Source organism: Canis aureus, chromosome 29 (genome assembly GCF_053574225.1).
Source record: "Canis aureus isolate CA01 chromosome 29, VMU_Caureus_v.1.0, whole genome shotgun sequence".
Taxonomy (NCBI): domain Eukaryota; kingdom Metazoa; phylum Chordata; class Mammalia; order Carnivora; family Canidae; genus Canis; species Canis aureus.
In genome coordinates, this window is record NC_135639.1 from 28,352,847 (window position 1) to 28,373,771 (window position 20,925).

The following is a 20,925-nucleotide window of genomic DNA, read 5'->3' on the forward strand; positions in this document are numbered from 1 at the left end:
TTTATCAGAATAATTTGAGCAGTTTTCTTGTGACTAGCACCCAAGTTCCATTCCAATAAAGATGTAAAGCCAAGAGTCTGAACCTTGAATTGGATTGTGTGGTCTTTAGTTAGTGATGATGGTGGTCAGTTGAGGTGATAAAACTGATGGTGCTTCTTAAGAGCCTTTCATGTATGCTTGGCACCAACTATTTCTGCTTCGTTTGTATCCAAAGTCTTCAGGATATTCCTGAAGTTAGATAGGTCTTTACTCACTTAGTGGTATGATTCTTTCTCAACTTTGGAAGTCATCCTTACCTTTCCCTTTTGGTTTAATGGATCAGTCTTATTCTGAATATGCCAAAATAAAAATTAATAGTCTATACTTAATTTTGTTAACATTTTTTACCATGCATCAAAGGAACTATGTTATTCTTTTCTTTCATTATTTCATTGAATCCTAATAATAATTTTGTGAAGTAAAGATCATTAGTAATATCATTATGTAGGAAACTGAGAGAAGTTAAGTAACTTGATCAAGATCATATAAGTGGGCAGCTCAGGCTTGAAGTATGTTTGTGATATTCCAGAGCTCAAGCTCTTCCCCACCACCTTCTCCAGAGCCTTTTAAGGATATTGTTGCCTTTCCTTTTCAAATTTCTCATTTAATACTTCTTGTTTTGCAGATTATGCATAAAATAATTGATCTAGGATATGCCAAAGATGTTGATCAAGGAAGTCTGTGTACATCTTTTGTGGGAACACTGCAGTATCTGGTGAGACATTAATTGTTTCTTTGAATTCATGTTCTTACTTCTGAAGGTCATGAATATAGTAGTCCAAAAATAAAGTAGCTCTTCTCTTCTAGTGTTGATGTTTGAAGCTTTTTTTTTTTTCTTTTTAAGGCCCCAGAGCTCTTTGAGAATAAGCCTTATACAGCCACTGTTGATTATTGGAGCTTTGGGACCATGGTGTTTGAATGTATTGCTGGATATAGGCCTTTTTTGCATCATCTGCAGCCATTTACTTGGTAAGAAATGGAAGAGAACTTTGGTGTGCTTAATGGTAATGTAAATTTTCAGTTACCTGCTTTTTTTTTCTTCCCGCTTCGTATGTGTAATTGCCTTTTAAACGCATAGTTGAATAAAATTAAATGGCAAAAAAAAATCTTAAGAGTATGAGAATGAGTTGTCAACTGAGGTAACTTGTTTTATAGGCATGAGAAGATTAAGAAGAAGGATCCAAAGTGTATATTTGCATGTGAAGAAATGACAGGAGAAGTTCGGTTTAGTAGCCATTTACCTCAACCAAATAGCCTTTGTAGGTAAGTATATTTTAGTTGAGAAAGTTCACCTCAGTTTCTTTAGGATTATAAAAGAACAGTGGAATTGTCTGTTTCAAGTAGTATTGTGTAGTAAAACTTCCTGTGATGATGAAAAGTTTTATGTCTGTGATGGCCACATTGAGCACTTGAAAAATTGTAGTATAAGAGAAGAACTCAATTTTAACTTTTATTTAATTTTAATTAATTTTAATTTAATAAATGCAAATAGCTGCTTGTGACTGGGGGCTATATTGGACAGCACAGGTCTAGTGGAAACAAGAACTCCTGCTACAAGAAGATTCCTGGGATACTGAAGTAAATGAGTTCCTTGGACAGTAGAACTGGACTCACCTATTGAAGTTGCCAGTACTTACATATGTAGGTTTTGGGTTGTTTTTTCTGGAAAAAAGTTTGTCCCCTTTCATTTCATGAATTACTTGAAAGTAAGATACAAAATGATACAGATGAGTAATGAGAAAGGACATGGACAACCTATAAAATTACCCTTTTCACAATAATGAAAGAAAACTAGAATATAGTGATTTTCACTCTATTTTTGTATGCTTTCTAGTTTAATAGTAGAACCCATGGAAAACTGGCTTCAGTTGATGCTGAATTGGGATCCTCAGCAAAGAGGAGGACCTGTTGATCTTACTTTGAAGCAACCAAGATGTTTTGTATTAATGGATCACATTCTCAATTTGAAGGTTAGTTTGAATGTGTTCTGCTTCATAAAACTTGCATTGAAGTTAACACATTTATTTGGAAAATAAACATAAACATATTTTAATGATCTTTTCTGATGCTTATTTGAAAAGAAAATTATATTTTTAGAGCTGATACGTTTTTGCTTCTTTAGTAAGTCTCAGTTTTACTTTTAAGTGGTCTTTGTTGATTGTTTTTATGAAACATCTTTTAGATTTTCCCCTTCTTTGTATTGGTGCCATTAGACCTCATTCATTTAAGGTATAATCATACCAGATTTGGTTTGCTGAGGAAGTTTCCTGCCTGGCTTTCATGCCTCTTTCATGCAGCATGAACTACCCATCTCATCTTCTGAAAATGCTTTTTTATTCTTCTGTCCAAAAAACCAACATAGTTCTTCTTGCCTCCCAAGTCAAATCTAAACTGATCTGCCTACCTTTTGGAGCTTTTCTCATGCAGATCCACCCCAACCAAGTACTTGCCCCAGACCTGCTTCTCTTACCTCTTACTTCTCTAGGACCAACTTGTCACTGCTCCTCACACCATCAAGCACATTATCCATTTTTGTGCTTTGACGCCGCTGTCCTTCTGCCCAGAATGATCTCTGTATTTGTGTATCTCCTCAACTACACTGGCACATATTCAACTCTCCTTTTCTCTGAACAATTTCTGCGACATAATTTGTCATTTAATCATATTTACTATATCTTCTAAATGTTTCTCATCTTCCACTCATGCCTCTCCGTATAGGTTGTCTTCTTTAATATTGGGATTGTTCTTGGGGATCCCTGGGTGGCTCAGCGGTTTAGCGCCTCCCTTTGGCCCAGGGTGTGATTCTGGAGTCCAGGGATCGAGTCCCGCATTGGGTGCCCTGCATGGAGCCTGCTTCTCTCTCCGCCTGTGTCTCTGCGTCTCTCTCTCTCTCTCTCTCTCTCTCTCTCTCTCTGTGTCTCTCATGAATAAATAAATAAAATGTTAAAAAATATATTGGGATTGTTCTTACTACTTTTATTAACAATTGTTCACCCTCACCCTACCATCATGCTATCCCTACCCCACTGTTCTGCTGTACAAAGCAGGCCATGTATCAGGTTCTCAGTAAATATTCACTGGTATGAATGAGAGGCTCCTTTATGCTGTATACCCAGAAACAACTCTCATCTGCAATCTTTTCATAGTTATTGATTGGTTAGAGTAGATAGGGTTCCTAAAATTGGAAGAATCTGTGGTGAGGGCTCAGTGGTGAGCATCCAAGGCCATCCTGGAGGCAGGAGGAGGCTAGTTGAGGGTGGGGCTGAATTTTATTTTCTGAAAAAAAAAAAAAAAATTGAAATGAGAAATTATAATCATGTAAGGTTTTACTGTAACCTTGGTATACTTTAGTAAATAGGAACTTGGGGCCATGTTGATGTTATTCTTCGCTAACTCAGAAAAGTTATCTGGTTTCTTGATTTGGGTTTCTTCTATTGTGCCAAGGAATAAATCATTCCTTAGTGTATAAGCCCAGCGGATTTGGTGATCCATTTTAGGTCTTTGTGTCCCCTGAAAATTTTTGTCTTTTATGCCAGATTTTTTTCAGACTTGTCATGGTGATCTTAACATCATTTCCACTTTGTGGGGTTTGTGGAGATGTGCTCGTTAGAGAGCATAGAGAAAGAGCCCTCCCTATATGTTTTGTGGTCTGTAGACTTCAGTTTGCAGAACCACTCTTTACCTGTCTGTGAATCTGGGGCAAATATATATTTATCTATTTTTAGCTCAGGTACGGTAGGTAATATATTCTTTAAAGGCTCAATATTGTTGTGAGGCTGTGCAGGATAAGGAATGTATAGGGTACTATTCATAGTAACTTGGGGATGCTTCTGAGATAATGATAATAGAGCTAAATTTTGAAAGATAAGTAAGACTTAATCAGGGGAATAGGCAAGGAGAGAGACTTACAAATGGGAATATCATGAACACAGAAACATGAACTGTAAAACAATTTGTATTATAGGACATTTTCTAAGGTGTTTATTATGTTGTTCAAAAAGGGAATGGTGTCTGATTTTCATTTAAAAAAGAAATTTTAAAAAGTTACTAGAATACCCCTTTCTTTTTAAAAAATTTAGAGTCTGATTACATGATTTTCCAACTGTGTATTATAAAAAACTTTAAATATATAGGAAAGTTGAAAAATGTATACTGAACTTGCCACTGAAGATAATGGTGATATAGAAGTATTTAATTATTCTTTCTTTGCCTGATCTTTCATGTTCCTAAGTATAACTATACCCTAAGTGGCTCTCCTTGGTTTTCTCTTTTTCCATATTACTTTTTTCTTCCTTTCCTTTGTAATCTCTTCAGTTGAACTTTACCTATAAGCTGAATATAGATAACTTCCAAATTTATTTCCTCAGTTGTGACTTTTCTGCAGAGTTCTTGTAGCTACTATATAACTATACTCGGGGGTTTCACTGGCACCCAAGACTTAATTTAAAAACTGAACACATTTGCTCTATTAAATCTCTCCTACAGCATTTCCTCTGCCTCTTGCACTGTCATCTTTCCAGTGATCTAGGTGGGATGGCTTGTCTGACTATTCCTTCTTTTTCAACTGTGTATCCAATTATTTTCTTAGGTTTATCTTTTGAATGTTCCAACAATTCTGAGCTTCTCAGGTTCTCAATTTAGAAGGCCTTACATAGTTCCTCTTTGCATATTGAATAAAGTCCAAACCCTTACATTTAGTATTCAGTATTTCTCTTGGTCTCCTTTCATCCTATACTTGCAGCCTTATCTTTTATTATACTCTAAGGGGGCATCATTCTAGGTACATTTGAACCAGATTATTTATATTCCTTTTTTTTTTTAAGATTTATTTATTTGAGAGAGAGAGCAGGGGGAAGGGCACAGAGAGAGAGAGAGAGAGAATCTCTAGCAGACTGCCTGCTGAGGGTGGAGCCCAATGCAGGGCTCAATCTCATGACCCTGAGATCATGACCTGAGCAGAAATCAAGACTCAGGTGCTCAACTGACTGAGCCACCCAGGTACCCCTGGATTATTTATATTCTTTGGTTATGCTCATCCCTTTCTACCTCTGTGCCTCTGCCTACTTTATTTTCTACCTAGAAGAACCTTTCTTCTTTCAATTTTTCCTTATTCTAATCTTCCTTCCTTTCCAAAGTTCAGCTCATAGTGCCTCTTCTATAAAGCGTCCCTTTTCCTTCCACCATGTAAACTCCTTTGGAAACTGCATGATAGGGACGCCTGGGTGGCTCAGCGGTTGGGCGCCTGCCTTTGGCTCAGGTCGTGATCCCCGGATCCGGGATCAAGTCCTGCATTGGGCTCCCTGTGAGGAGCCTGCTTCTCCCTCTGCCTATATCTCTGCCTCTCTTCTCAATCTGTGTCTCTCATGAATAAATAAATCTTAAAAAAAGAAAAAGAAAAGGAAACTGCATGATACTTTTCATTATAATAGTACATTTAGCATTTTGCCTTGTATTTAGTTCCCTTAATATTTCTTTGTATCTTCTATTTGGCCATTATCCTGTGGAGGGCAAGGATCATAAGTTATTTAATTTGTATACTCACCACCACCATAACACATTGAATATTTACCATAGTAGTCACTCATTAAATAATTGAGTGAACAAAAGGATAAATGTAAGTTGTATTTCCTCTCTATTTCTTTGGCTCTCTTATGGCTCAGCTTTGGTTGTGGGATTCCATGATTACTTACCTAGTTTCACATAAACCCTGTGTAAAAGTGTATATCTCTGTGTGTGTCTCTCATAAATAAAATAAAATCTTTAAAAAAAAAAAATAAAAATGCAACACTTAAGGGCACCTGGGTGGCTCAGTCAGTTAAGCATCCAACTCTTGATTTCAGCTCAGTTCACCAGCTCAAGGCTATAAGAGCCTGGGCATGGAGCCTGCCTGGGATTCTTTCTCCCTCTCCCTCTCTAAAAAAATTAACTAATTAATTTTTAAAAATAGAAAATAAATAAAAATTATAATAAAAATTAAAAGGCAACACTTATTTACTCTCAAAAACTTATCATAGGCCTGGAAGGAAATATTCCCACTTATGAAGTCCCTAATAGATGCTAACTACAAAGTGCTTTCACATAACATACTGTTAATTAGATCTAATCTCCATTTTGGCAAAGAGAGAAACCAGAGTCCTAAGAAGTCTCTTGAAGACTATATGATTTTAAATCCTCTTCCTTCTACTGTCCTTAGATAAACCATATAAAGTTAATACCTATGTTTCTCCAGTACATTATATTAACTAGCATATGCAAATGATTAAAATTACATTTTTCTTTAAATTCAATTAAACAATAATTAAATATAGTATATTGTTAGATTAAAATTATTTCTGCTAGAAATGCTTATTACAGAGGTAAAGCATTAACTTTCCTTCTGTATTAACCTTTATGCTTGAAAAAGGTGAGAGGAAGAGAAGGGAATTATCGAAGTTGTCATGGGTTTATAATACCAGTATTTCAACTGAGACCGTCCATTTCTTCCCATCCTAGACATATTTTATACTATGACAGCTGCCCCTACTAGCGATCGCAGAAACTGAGGATCAATATCCTGAAGGCAGCGCTAAACCGCTGAGCCACCCGGGCTGCCCAGTGTTGCGTTTTTAAATTGGGATTTTTATTTCTAGATTGTACATCCCTGTAATTTTGAAACTTTATTCTTTGGAGCTAACATCTTTTGTAGAAAAGTAAACTCTACTGTTCAGTTTTCAAAATGTTATTTTGTAATTATGGAAGGAGATCTCACTTTGAAAAATGATTGAACCTTGTGTAGAGATATTCCCTTTAGTATCTAGCACTGAATCTTTTATGTGGTAAATGAGCAATAATCATTTCTTTTTTCTTATTTATACAGATAGTACACATCCTAAATATGACTTCTGCAAAGATAATTTCTTTTTTGTTACCACCTGATGAAAGTCTTCATTCACTACAGTCTCGTATTGAGCGTGAAACTGGAATAAATACCGGTTCTCAAGAGCTTCTTTCAGAGACAGGAATTTCTCTGGATCCTCGGAAACCGGCCTCTCAATGTGTTCTAGATGGAGTAGTAAGAGAATTTTAATATACTTATAGTATAAGAACTCTGTTAGGGGATCCCTGGGTGGCGCAGCGGTTTGGCGCCTGCCTTTGGCCCAGAGCGCGATCCTGGAGACCCGGGATCGAGTCCCACATCGGGCTCCCGGTGCATGGAGCCTGCTTCTCCTTCTGCCTGTGTCTCTGCCTCTCTCTCTCTCTCTGTATGACTATCATAAATAAAAAAAAAAAAAAAAAAAAAAAAAAAAGAACTCTGTTAGCTTGGAGGATTGCATGCTGTGCATTTTTTTTTTTTTTTTTTTTGGATGCATAGTTGGAATCCCCTTGGTGGGGGGTGGTTCACATCTTACAATTCTTATTTTAATTTTATCCTACTCATTATTTTTATCATTGCTTCACAAGGTGAACAAGATATGTTTTAAACTTTGTATGACTTTCTCTTTGGTGACAGTTCCCCCCACCCCTTTTTCCCGCTTTTATACTTAAAGCCTAAAACCTTGAAATTAGACCAGCAGTCTCATAGATTCTGCAAGAGGATAGATGGATGGTAAAATATTGTGCTCATGACTCTTGTTGTTGTTGTTGTTTTACTTTATTGAGGCAAATTTTATATATCATGTAATTTACCCATTTCGTGCATGCAACTCAGTGATTTTTTTTGGCTTATACTATAAACCAGTCATTACTATAAGCCAGCTTAAAGAAATTTCCATGTCAGTACGATCCTTCATGTCTGCTAACTCTTAATCTCCATTCTGTTCCATTTCAGGGAATCACTGTTTTGCTTTCAGTCTCTATAATTTGCCTTTTCTAAACACTTCATATAAATGGAATCATACAGTCTATAGTCTCTTGTGTCTGACTTCTTTCATTTAACATCATGTTTTGGAGGTTCATTCATGTCCTAGCATGTATCAGAATTTTATTCCTTTTGATTACTGAATAGTATTCCCATTGTATGGATATATGTTGCTGTGACTTTGTACTTTTGTCCTTTTGGGGTCTGGTGATTGTTTTTCACATTAATCCATCCTATAGTTATTTATTTCTCCCAAATAGTAATCTAGACCTTGAATCTGTAAGATGTATGCGAATAAACATTGACCTTATTCATTTACATTTCACATTAGGAAATGTGTTCAAGTACTTAGAGAACCTAGTATTTTCAAGGATTTTTAAAAATTGTTTCTTTTTCAGAGAGGCTGTGATAGCTATATGGTGTATTTGTTTGATAAAAGTAAGACTGTATATGAAGGACCATTTGCTTCCAGAAGTTTATCTGACTGTGTAAATTATATTGGTAAGTATAGCTCATTTACTGACTGAGGTTTAAAACTGAAATAATACAATTTTGACTTAATATGGTTGGTAGAAATGGTCTTTTGGTGTTTCTGTTCTGTATCTCATACTTCTGGTTTTTAATTATGATGAGAAATGAATTTATACAGATTGGAAGGTGAAATAGTAGATTTCAAGTCATCTCTAGATCCCTCATTTGGAAGAAGACTTACTTTCTGCAGGATAAGGCTCTCACAGAAGAATGAATCTCCACTATTAATTAAGCCTGCTTTCTAGTTGCTTTATGTAAGCGTGTTCAGATACTTCATTTTATATGAATACTGCTTAACGTTCAAATGTTTTCATTTATCCTGTGAGAATTACTCTTTTCTTTGGAAGAAGTGATTAGTTTCTGTATACCCAAAACTAAAATTAAAGCATAATATTGTAAAATCAAGAACAAAACTGGGCAAAGGGCTAAAATCATGTAATCTTTCCTTTTTGTTAGTTTTTTTTAAACAACAGCTTTAAATTTACAGAAAAATTGAGACACCTGGGTGGCTCAGCGGTTAAGGTTCTATTTGCCTTTGACTTAGGGCATGATTCTGGAGTCCCGGGGTCGAGTCCAACATCGGGCTTCCTGCATGGAACCTGCTTCTCCCTCTGCCTATGTCTCTGCCTGTCTCTTCTGTGTCTCTCATGAATAAATAAATAAAATCTTTAAAATAAATAAATGAATAAGTAAATAAATAAAAAGTAACTTCCCACCTCTTTTCCCCATCTTTTTACATATAGTACGGGACAGCAAAATTCAGCTTCCAATTATACAGCTGCGTAAAGTATGGGCTGAAGCAGTGCACTATGTGTCTGGGCTGAAAGAAGACTATAGCAGGCTCTTTCAGGGACAAAGAGCAGCAATGTAAGTGGATTCTGTTGTTTACAGGTGCAATGTCATGTGCATTAATGTTCAAGAATTAATCTTGCTGTTTTCACTAATCAGTATTCCACGCAATACTGAAATATTGGACTAATCTGAAATATAATATTCTCACCAGACTTAAAGAATTCTTACTAATGGTCTGAAACCATCCAATTGCAACAGCTTGAGAGTAGTTCCTGAGCAGTCCTAGTATAAGAAGATTGTTTTATCTTAGAATATCACAGGTAGGGAGTCTTCAGAGACTAGATTCTAGTCTAAACTATTTCTCACAGATTGATAATAGAAGCTTAGGCTTTGGGTTTATGGCAGTTTAAGCTATTAAATTTTTGTTCACTGTTTCTGAAATACTAATTTTTTTTTTTTTTTTTTTTTTTTGCTATGGTTTAGGTTAAGTCTTCTTAGATATAACGCTAACCTGACAAAAATGAAGAACACTTTGATCTCAGCATCTCAGCAACTGAAAGCTAAATTGGAGTTTTTCCACAAAAGCATTCAGCTTGACTTGGAAAGATACAGTGAGCAGATGACTTATGGGATATGTGAGTGTTTGGGTAACATGTTTGAAAGAAGTGTTGAATCTCTTGAAGCCATCTTCTGTTTTGCCTTCTTGCCTCAGCCCATTGTTTCATTTATATTAACATTAGAGCAAGAGATAGGTTGCCTCAAGACCTCATAAACAGTGCTTGTACTGAATAGTAGCTGCTTTTAACCTTTATATTAGCAACTTTACTTCCCCACAATTGAACTATAATTGGACTAGGATGGTTTAGCTTCAGAAAAATTCAAAAGCAATTTAAGAACTTTTGATTTTCAAGTCTCATTTTTGAAATAGAGGCGCCTGGGTAGCACAGTTTCTGTTTGACTCGTGGTTTCAGCTCAGGTCATAATCTCAGGGTCCTGAGATCAAGCCCCACATGGGGCTCTGTGCTCAGCATAGAGTCTGCTTAAGACTCTCTCCCTCTCTCTCTCATACCTCCCCTCTGTACACAGTGTCTCTCACTCTCTCTCAAATAAGTAAATCAATCTTTTAAAAAATAGATACAAAGTCTGTATTGGGATGTCTCCTTAACCAGGGAAGTCTTAAACTACTTATCTTACTGTAAATAATAATACAAATAATTCCAGAGTTTTTTCTTCCAAACCACCTACTGTGGAGTCCCCCCCCCCCTTTTTTAGTATGGTACACAGCCTCCAGTTTTCAATATTTGACTCTAAGCTCTCTCCTTTCAGATGTATTAAGGAAATGTAAGATGCAGATTTAAAATTCAAATAATAAGCTGAAGGGGTCACCACCAATATTTCTGTTTTCTGTCATAAAACAAATTATTTTTTGGGAAACAAATCCTATTCGTATAACTTGTCTTAAGCAAAGTGTATGTGTAACAGAATAAATGATCAGCAGTATCCAATTGGGTAAGTTTACCCATTAGGACTGGTTCTATGATTGATGTTTTATTTCTATTTTTGTATAATAAGCATTCTAATGAATGGCAGAACACTGTAATTATTTCACCAAATTATCTTTGACTAATCAGCTGTTAAAAAGGAATGACACAGACCTGTGTACTCATATTAAAAGATCACTTGGGTCTTTAATGGCAGTGATGTATTAAAAAAAAACAGAGAGAAAAGTATATAGAGATAGTCTCACTTATGAGGGAAAAGGGTATGTGTCTATGTAACAAGTGATTAACAGTAAGATCCTTAGAGTGGAGGGGACAAAGAGAGAGTCTTTTCTTTTTATATCCTTTTATAGTATTTGATTTTTAAAAAATCATGTTCATGTATTACTTTTCCTTTTTTTTTTTTTTCATTTTTTAAGAGAAAACTATTTATATTGGTTTCTTAGGGGTGCTGTAGCAAGTTACTATAAACTAGGTGGCTTAAAGCCACAGAAATTTAAATAAATAAATAAATAAATAAATAAATAAAACCATAGAACTGTGTCACAGTTCCAAAGGCTGAAAATCCAAATCAAGGTGTTGGCAGGGTCCATGAACCCCCTAAAAGCTGTGGGGAAGAATACTTCCTAGCTTCTTCCTAGGTTCTCGTGGTTTGCCAACAGTCTTTAGCTCCTTGGCTTGCAGCTGTAGCACTTTAATCTATACCTCTGTCGTCAAAATAGAGCTCTCTCTTCATGTGTTTGGGTTTCTCATAAGAAAACTAGTCATACTGGATTAATCCACCCTACTCCAGGATGATCTCATCTTAATTAGCTAACTGCAACTGGCAGTGACCCTATTTCCAAATAAGGTCACATTCTGAGGTACTGAATTAGGACTTCAACAAAGCTTTTTGGGGGGACAGTTCAATCTATAACACCATTTTTGATGATGATATGGCAAGGAAGTGGATAGGTCAGTAATTAAGGCTATAGCTATTTCTGAGATAACCAATTAAGACTTTTTTTTTAGCCTCAGAAAAAATGTTAAAAGCATGGAAGGAAATGGAAGAAAAGGCTATCCACTATGCCGAGGTAAAATCACTAGCTCACTCTATATGCTTATTAATTCCTGAGGTCTCTCATAGAAGTTGTCTTTGGTTTCAATATATAGAATGTTTTTCATGTTACTCCTGAATATCAGACAAAAATCTAGTAGATGCTTTGTATGTGTAGAGTTGATAAAAACAGGGGCTTTGAGCAAAAGAGATTAAACTAAAACCTTGCTAAACTTGTTTCCATATTACGTGGACTTACACTTTTTAGTAGGGTTATGCAGATTAAATGGGAATAAATAATGAATGGTAGTTATTGCTGTTATTTTTATGATTGGTTTAGATAGGACAGCTGTATGTCCTGGTTATCTGAAATGGTCCCAGTTTATATCTGCCTTGCCATAATTATCAATGATACTCCCTTTCACTCTCAAAATTATGCCTGTTTGGACAATAAATTATACATATGGTCATGCTAGTTATAGGTCATTCTCTAGGAGGAATATTCCTTTCTTACCTGTTACATCTGTCCATGGTCCTACTAAATTGTTACTCTCCTGGATGTGGGTAAGGCAGTTAATATGCTTAGGTAGGAAATCCAGTGTCTTTTTCTTTCTGCATTCTTATTCAAGACAGTTGGGAACAAGAGGCAATGAAAATCCTATAACTGAGATGCAGTGGTTTTGGTGGCCACTTTTCCTGTCTTGTTAATAATACTTCTTTTTGCTTCTCAGGAGGAGAAAGCAAATGCTAGTAGTTCACTGTTGTCAGAAGAGAAAAGAGAGAAGCATGGGTATTAAGTCTGTCCTTGTATGAAAGATTAACTGTCAGAATCTGAAAGATAAAAAAGCTTAAACAAAATCAGTGTTTCATATTAAAAAATTTAGTCCTACCATTGCAGCAAATCGTTCTCTGTCTCAGTTCTTTTCTGTTTTGTGTGGTGGTGAGCCTGTTATTTCTTTTGCATTTCATCATATTTTAGGTGGGTGTCATCGGTTACCTGGAGGATCAGATCATGTCTCTGCACACTGAAATCATGGAGCTGCAGAAGAGCCCTTATGGAAGACGTCAGGGAGACTTGATGGAATCTCTGTAAGGAAGTCTTGTGTTATTGGTATTGATGTCTATAATTTTTTTGTCACAGATGGTTCTGTCTGTGTACATCTAGCTGATTAAGGCTCTATTTGTTCTTTTCTATAGTTTTCTTTCTCCAAATATATTGCCATCATATTTTAGGAGGAAGTTTTTCTTAGTCACAAGAAATTTTGGTCATGACTTAAGGGTTGACCTTTGCTGTTTTAATCAAAGCATCTTTTCATGTGGGTGTAACAAATTTTTCAAATGTTCTAAGTTACAGACTGTTGCCCTGCTTCCCATACTTCTGGCCCAACTTATTGTCCATTAAATGCCCTAAATGAGGTTAACTTCCTAGGTATCTGAATAGAAATTTCAGATTGTTTTTCCCTAATCACGGAGCTTCATTTTTGCCCGTTTAAGTGTTTCTGATGCAAGGATGTTGTATATGTGGTGGTAGATTAGAGCAGATATGAAATATATTAAAGTTTGCATTTTTATTTACTTTAAAAATTTTTTAAATAGATTTTATTTCTAAGTAATCTCTACACCCATTTTGGGGTTTGAACTCACAACCCTGAGATCAAGAGTTGCATGCTTTACTGACTGAGCCAGCCAGGTGCCCCTAAATTTTGCATTTTTAGATCTTGCTTATTACTCTGTAAAATGCTCTGTAAAATGTTCATTGGCAATATGTACTTGCTTTAAAATAGATTATACTCTATTCAAATAGTATTGTTCATTTCAAGTTGTTGATTATTAGTCATTGAATTATCTTCACATTTGGAAGCATGTTTTCTCTTTCATAGGGAACAGCGTGCTATTGATCTGTATAAGCAGTTAAAGCACAGACCTTCAGGTAAGACACTTATCACTGTACACAAGGCATTTTAAGAAACCATCACAGGGACACCTGGGTAGCTCAACGGTTGTGTCTGCCTTCAGCTCTGGGTGTGATCCTGGATCCGGGGATTGAGTCCCACATCAGGCTCCTTGCAGGGAGCCTGCTTCTCCCTCCGCCTATGTTTCTGCCTTTCTTTCTGTGTCTCTCTTGAATAAATAAATAAAATCTTAAATTAAAAAAAAAAAAAAGGAAACCATCACAAACTTAACGAATACAGGGATTGGATTTTTTAAAACAAGCTGCAGAATAAATTCCAGTTTTGGTATTGCCACAGAGCTGTTTATGGTACAATTTTAAGTTGATGAGAATTTAAGAGATTAGGAAAGCAAAGTAACAAGAGAATTGAGATAGAAAACTTTTTAAAGCGAAATGAAAGGAAAGAATGAAAGAGAAAAAAGGAACTCAGAAGGGGAAGAGGAAGCAAGAAAATGTGTGGAAAGATGGAAAAAATAAGTGCTGCTTAAGGTTAGAGAGGTTGGACAGAATTTGATACAGTGCTTTCATGTGTGGAGTGATCGGGGGGAGGCCCATTTGCTGTGCCAAAGCAGTGTACCTTAAAAATGATGCCTTCATCTGCATCTGGTTACTACTTATTTCATTGGCAAAACAATTCCTATCAAACATCTGATGAATACAGAACATGGTCTATTGACAGGAGTATCGGAGTGGTATTTGGAAGGCATGGGTTCTAGATTGGGCAGCTTACTGACCAAGTACCTAATTTTCTTATATCTCATTTTCCTCTTCTGCAAAATGGGGCTGAAACCTAGCTTTCCTAAGTCAGTGAGTACGTATAACAATGTATTTAAGAGGCTGTTTGTGAAAATGCCTCAGGAAGTATAAAATATATGTATCTGCAAGATATTATCCTTCTGTTAAAAATTGATTTGTTTTGATGGGTTATAGAAGAAATAAAAAGTGAAGCCTGTGCCCTAATTTGCTATATATACCTAAATTACCAATAAATAAGTAAAATAAAAGATATAAGTTTTATACTTTAAAATTTACAAACAGGGCATCTGGGTAGCTTAGTGGTTGAGCATCTACCTTTGGCTCAGGCTGTGATGCTGGGGTGCTGGGATCAAGGCCCTCATCAGGCTCCTTGCGTTTCCCTCTGCCTGTGTCTGCCTCTCTCTGTGTCTCATGAATAAATGAAATCTTTAGAAAAAAATTTACAACATATGCAAATTAATATTCATCCATATGAAATTCTGTCTTAACAAATAACATCTCCTCTAAATTGATTTTTATTGGAATAGAATTTGTTCAGTTTATTCCTACAGACATTTATGAGGTACATATAAGATAGGCACCTGACCCTGCCTGGGGCTTAGGAGTGGTTAGAAAAGGTTTCCTGCAGGAGATGACATCTGAGATAAGCCTTAAAGGATAAGTAGCAGTAGCCAGGTGAAAGGAGGTGCGCTCTTGTGTGTACAAGTATAGTCAGTAAAGACACGTAACACTTAGCACATTTGGGGAAATGTAATGGCTGGATTATAGAGTTTGGGAGAGAGGCTGGATCAGATGTGGCTGGATCATGAAGGATCTGAAATGTTATGGTAATGAGTTTGGATTTCATCATGATGGTAAAGAAAAACCTTAAAAGTTTTAAGCAGGGGAATGGCATGACCAGATTAGCATTTCAGAAATACTGCATTGGTAGCATTGCACATAATGGATTAAAGTGTAGCTAGACTGAAGACAGGCATTGGCTATGAGGCTGTTGAAATAATCATAGCTCCATATAGGGTGGGCCATGAGCTAAGGCAGAGAGCCTCAACTGGGGAGGCTGGTGAGAGGAGGGTAAGGGCTAGAGACATTTACAAGGTAGAACTGATAGTGTTGGGTGATGGATTAAATATAGATGGCTGGACCTGGAGTATGGAGTCATGATGCCTCTCAAGATTTTGGCTATGGCAGCTGGGTGCGTGGTCAGAAGGACTACTCACCATAATGGGAAGAAAGGATGGCACATGATGGGAAAAGAAGATGAATTAATTTCTGTACATGTTGATGTTTGGATGTCAGTGGGATATTCAAGTAGAGAGGTCTAATAAATAGTATTAAATATATATATGTATGCATGTATGTATGTATAAACACACACACACACACACATATATATATATATATGGATTTAGTAGAGAAGTTGATATTTAGCTATTTGAGAGTAGTCAGCTGTAAGAGTAAAGTGATCATTTTGAAAAAGTAGATTGAGTATGGAAGCCAAGGATGGAATCCCAGAGAATACCAACATTCAAGAAAGGCTAGAAGCAGAAGAGCCAGCAGAGGAGATTGAAAATGACCAGGATAGGGCAGCCCCGGTGGCTCAGTGGTTAAGCGCCACCTTCAGCCCGGGGCGTGATGCTGGAGACCCAGGATCAAGTCACATGTCAGGCTCCCTGCATGGAGCCTGCTTCTCCCTCTGCCTCTGTTTCTGCCTCTCTCTCTGTGTGTCTCTCATGAATAAATAAATAAAATCTTTAAAAAAAAAAAAAGAAAATGACAGGATATAGAAGGAATTATATGATAGGATCAGGACAGAGAGTTTCAAGAAGAAAGTGATCAGTGGGGTGAAATGCTATGAATGTGTGGGTAATAAAGATGATGATAAAAAGAATCAACTTAGCAGTTTGGATACCATTGTTGGTCTTGACAAAATAAGGCCTTTTGGGAACAGAAATTGGAAGCCAAGGAAGGAATGAACCAGGAAGAAATAGAGAAGTGGGTCTAGACCAGCAGTTCCCGAAGTGTGATTCATGAAGATCAGTGAGGTCAAACTATTTTCATAACACTAAGACAATATTTGCCTTTCTCACTATGTTGACATTTTCACTGATGCTATGAAAACACTGGTGGGTAAACAGCTTATACCCTACTTAGCAGGTATGGATGATGGCACTAGTACCAAATTATGTAAGTAGCTATTATTTTCACCACTATGCATTCACAGTTTAAAAAAAAATCATTTAAGCATGTCCTTGATTAAGTAATAAGAATTCTATTTAAATCTCAACCCTTGGGTACATGTCTTTACAAGACATCCATCCTTGGCTTCCATACTCAATCTACTTTTTCAAAATGATCACTTTACTCTTACGGCTGTGCAATGAAACGGGAAGTGCCCCAAGAGCACTTCTTCTGCTGGTTGTTTTGTTTTGTTTTGTTTTGTTTTGTTTTTTTTGAGAAAGCCACAGTGGCAGGTGTCTTCTCAAAAGTTAATGAAACATGACTATTGCTTTAAGGAAAAAAACCAACAATGTTAGTTGGCAATGATAAAACTCCATGTTTCAGACAAAAAATTAGATTTAGGAAATCTTGTATCCATCAACTGAAAATTGTCAGCTTCTCAGTACTTAAACTTTTTTAACAAGATCAGTAGTTATATTAAAAAGACTTGCAAAAATGTAAGATAAGGCCAATTTTCTCACTAACATTTTTTGGAAAATAGTTATTTTTAATAAAAATATGTTAATAGGTAGTGAGTTTATTGTTATTTTTAAGTGAATAAGTAAATATTTATTTTATTTTTTTTTTTTTTGAATAAGTAAATATTTTTAAACTTCTCAGTTTAATTCCCGAAAAACACCTTGGGGTTCTTAAGAATTTTTGAATGTACTGAGACCACTAAGTTTGAGAACTGCTTATCTAGGCAGTTCTTTTCAGAAGCTTTCCTGTTAAGGAAAGAAGAGAGGTGAGCAGCTAAGAGATGAAGAATCAAGGGAGGTCAGTCTTCAGAAGGTAGACTTGAGCATATTTATTATGTGCTTGGGGGCCCAAAGCCTATGAAGAAGGGAGTCCCTAAACAAGCTTGAGAGGCTAACTCAATTAGCCTTGCTGTCTCTGGTATTAGAGGGATTGTGGGTGTGGATACTGACACTTTGTGGTTGTAGGGGTTAGAAGATGGGGGTCTCCCTTATAGCCTCCCATCCTGAAGTAAGAAGTGGGGTTAACTGTTAACAGAAGGCATGGGTGATAAGGTTAATGGAAGAGATGATGACTGCATAGATTTAAGGAGTATGCTAAAGATTTTTAAAAGCTGGTATGTACACGGGCTCAGTGGTTGAGCATCTGCCTTGAGATCTTTTATAGATCACTCCTGTAGCGACAGTATGGATAGATAGCTCAGGTTGTGGTCCTGGGGTCCTGGGATTGAGTCCTCCATTGGGCTCCCCACAGGGAGCCTGCTTCTCCCTCTGCTTATGTCTCTGCCTCTCTGTCTCTCATGAATAAATGAACAAAATCTTAAAAAACAAAACAAAACTGGTGTGTACAGTGGAAGATGTTGCTGACCCAGAAGATTTATTAAGAATCCAGAGCAGAAATGAAAACTTGTGAATTAGCAGTGACAGCAGAGAATGGTAGTATTTTTTTTGGTGTTTAGTGGCTTGGCTGCAGGAACTGACAAAGCAGAAGGTTAGACTGATTCAGACTTAAGATTTTGCTCATAGAAGACAAAAAAAATCAAGATATTGACAGAAAGTGATATAAGTGATATGAAGCTGTGGTTAGAATAATTGAAATTTAAAATTTCAATAGAGCAAGTCTAATTCTTTTTTTCTAGTGTCTTTCTAGCTTAGAGTTGACTTGAGACTCTTGTTAAGCTAAAAATGGTGAAAAACTTTCTTCATTTTGTATGCTGGAGAAGATTAATGTTCTGAGGTCTCTGAGAGGAGCTTATTTGCAACTCTTTATCTAGTTGTGAGGGAGAGACAGAGGGACATGTGTAGGGAATAAACTTGAGCTGTGGGGGAGAGGTCTTTGCAGTGATAACAAAGGACACTGAACTTTTTAAAAACGTTTTTTGATACCTTTTTATAGTAAAATATGGGTAATAGTTGTAGCCATCTCCCAGGACTCCTATGAGGGTTAAATGAGAAAAGTGTTAAGTAGGTGATAGCAAATATTTTTGCAGCTGAGACTAAAAATTGTTCGAGGAAATACCAGCATTATCTATGAGCAGTCTTCCAGTTTAAAAAACTTTAAATGCCATTTTTTGAAATGTAACAGTGCTTTTTTTTTTTTTTTGAGAGGGGAAGAGTATAAGCAGAGCAGAGGGAGAGGGAGGGAGAGAATCTTAAGCAGGCTCCACAGTCAGTGCAAAGCCTGATGTGGAGCTCCATCTCATGACCCTGAGATCATGACCTGAGCCAAAATCAAGTCAGACATTTAGTTAACTGAGCCACCCAGGCACCCTGTTTTTGCTGTTTTTTTAATTGAGTTACATCTCCTATAGACTGTAGAACTCACTCATCACTCACTGTGTCCACACAGCCATCCTATTTGAGGACATTTGGCAGTTTCCAGTTTAAGATGTTCTACTACCCTCAGACTGAACTTTCAGGGTGTGTATAGGTCCTTTTATTAGTGCATCAGGTTTGGCTTAAGTTAGTCAGCTTTTTTCAAAGTTTCATGGGCTGCAAACAGATGGATAAACATGAAATCCCAAGTATCCTAGATAGGTCAAGGGCCTCCTGCTTTTAAACCAGTGAAAGTTTGATAAATTGTCCTACTGTTTCTAAATAAATGATGTTAATCATCCAAGAAAAATTGATCTTTTGGCCAGAAAGCTGCATATGGATTTAGGATTTGGGTTAATATGGGTTAAAGATAGCTAAACATATCCTTCTCAAAACAGGCAACTAAGTTCTGTGAAGATAACAGTGATAAATTTATATATGCATTAAACACACACACACTTTGTTTTTAGATATATATTTGTTTATACATTATATAATCTTAAAATTTTAATCCAGTTTTAAATTTAAATGGAGATGCTTATTAATTAAAACTAGTTTCAGATTTTTAGGAATTTTTTGTTTGGAGGCTGATATGTTCATGCAGAAAAGAGGTTATACCCACTGACTGAGATCTTTTATAGATCACTCCTATAGCGACAGCACGGAAATGGTGAAGATCATTGTGCATACTGTTCAGAGTCAGGACCGGGTTCTCAAGGAGCTGTTTGGTCATCTGAGGTAGAAAAATTGTTTTATTTCCTACTGAAAAGCCAGGGTACTTTTATCATGTTCCTTTCAAAGTGTAATATCCTTTTTTTGTAAATATACTAGACCCAGGAAGATATCTGGCAATACCTTGGGTAACTTGGCCACAGTTGTGTGCGTTTAGGTGTCCTATTTTGTGTGCATCACTTTGGAAATCAGTCACTAAATCTGGTGCTGATTGTGGTTCATTTTCCCAGTTGGGTGTGGGAGTATGGTATATAGTCTTAGGGTTATGTCTAATTGTGTGACACTGATTTCATCTCTCCAGCAAGTTATTGGGCTGTAAGCAGAAGATTATTGATCTACTGCCCAAGGTGGAAATGGCCCTCAGTAACATCAAAGAAGCTGACAATACTGTCATGTTTATGCAGGGAAAGAGACAGAAAGAAATATGGCATCTCCTTAAAATTGCCTGTGTAAGTAACTTTTAATAAATTATTTAATGTGACATTGATTTGCTAGTATTCTTTGCAAAAGGGATTCTTTTATCGGCATGAGCTGAATCCTTTTTAAAGATGTCTGTATTTTGTGTTAAGGTTGATGCTCATGTTCTTTTCTTGGTGTTTGACTTCAGATGCAGGACATCATGATCATCCTCCATTATTTCTTTCCTCTCTGGTCTCATGTTTATCTATTCCTTCCAGCCGTAGACCACTGTGGCATCCTATCCCAATTTGGGAATAGATGTGTGTGATCAGTTAATAAAACTCTAGCCCCTTGTTCAACTAGTTTGTTTTTTTTTTTCTCCAACAAAAGTGGAATGAGAAGGGCAAATACATTTGGTTTTAGTTAAGAAAGGTGGTCAAGGACAGGATAGTTTTGTACAGAAATACTTATAAAAAGGTGAGGATAGTTTTGTGGTTGTGCATCTAAGCACTGGTAGAAGTGTAAATCTTAGGAACATTGTAGGAAATTGTATGCATCAATTGTGGTGCTTGCCTGTAATCTTATTTACTTTTTCCCCCTTCAGACACAGAGTTCTGCCCGGTCCCTCGTAGGATCCAGTCTAGAAGGTGCAGTAACCCCTCAGGCATCAGCATGGCTTCCTCCAAATTCAGCAGAACGTGAACATCCTCTGTCATGCGTGGTAACTCCTCAAGATGGGTGGGTTCACTTTGCAACAATAGATAGTTGTTTTCAAGAGCAGTGGTAGGAATGAGGTAGAGTAGAGCATAGTGGTTAAGAAAAAGTCTTCAGTACTTTATACACCA

At 36.6% G+C, this 20,925-nt stretch overlaps 1 protein-coding gene across 6 annotated transcripts in view; it reads left to right on the top strand.

Moving 5' to 3' along the window:
- Window positions 1–20,925, top strand: part of CHUK (component of inhibitor of nuclear factor kappa B kinase complex) — a 36,905-nt gene that overhangs the window by 11,976 nt on the left and 4,004 nt on the right. For 3 of the 6 annotated variants that reach the window (XR_013368070.1, XM_077877997.1, XM_077878000.1), the window contains exons 6-19: window positions 665–754; window positions 884–1,008; window positions 1,195–1,302; window positions 1,874–2,009; window positions 6,896–7,090; window positions 8,275–8,377; window positions 9,151–9,274; window positions 9,683–9,834; window positions 11,710–11,771; window positions 12,714–12,823; window positions 13,615–13,664; window positions 19,591–19,687; window positions 19,983–20,130; window positions 20,685–20,818. Coding sequence is in view for 4 of the 6 variants with exons in the window: in XM_077877997.1 (XP_077734123.1) it covers window positions 665–754; window positions 884–1,008; window positions 1,195–1,302; window positions 1,874–2,009; window positions 6,896–7,090; window positions 8,275–8,377; window positions 9,151–9,274; window positions 9,683–9,834; window positions 11,710–11,771; window positions 12,714–12,823; window positions 13,615–13,664; window positions 19,591–19,687; window positions 19,983–20,130; window positions 20,685–20,818 (1,634 nt within the window). In the remaining 2 variants the exon portion in view is untranslated. The remainder of the gene's footprint in view (window positions 1–664; window positions 755–883; window positions 1,009–1,194; window positions 1,303–1,873; window positions 2,010–6,895; window positions 7,091–8,274; window positions 8,378–9,150; window positions 9,275–9,682; window positions 9,835–11,709; window positions 11,772–12,713; window positions 12,824–13,614; window positions 13,665–19,590; window positions 19,688–19,982; window positions 20,131–20,684; window positions 20,819–20,925) is intronic. The other 3 variants (XR_013368071.1, XM_077877999.1, XM_077877998.1) reach the window with 2 other exon arrangements.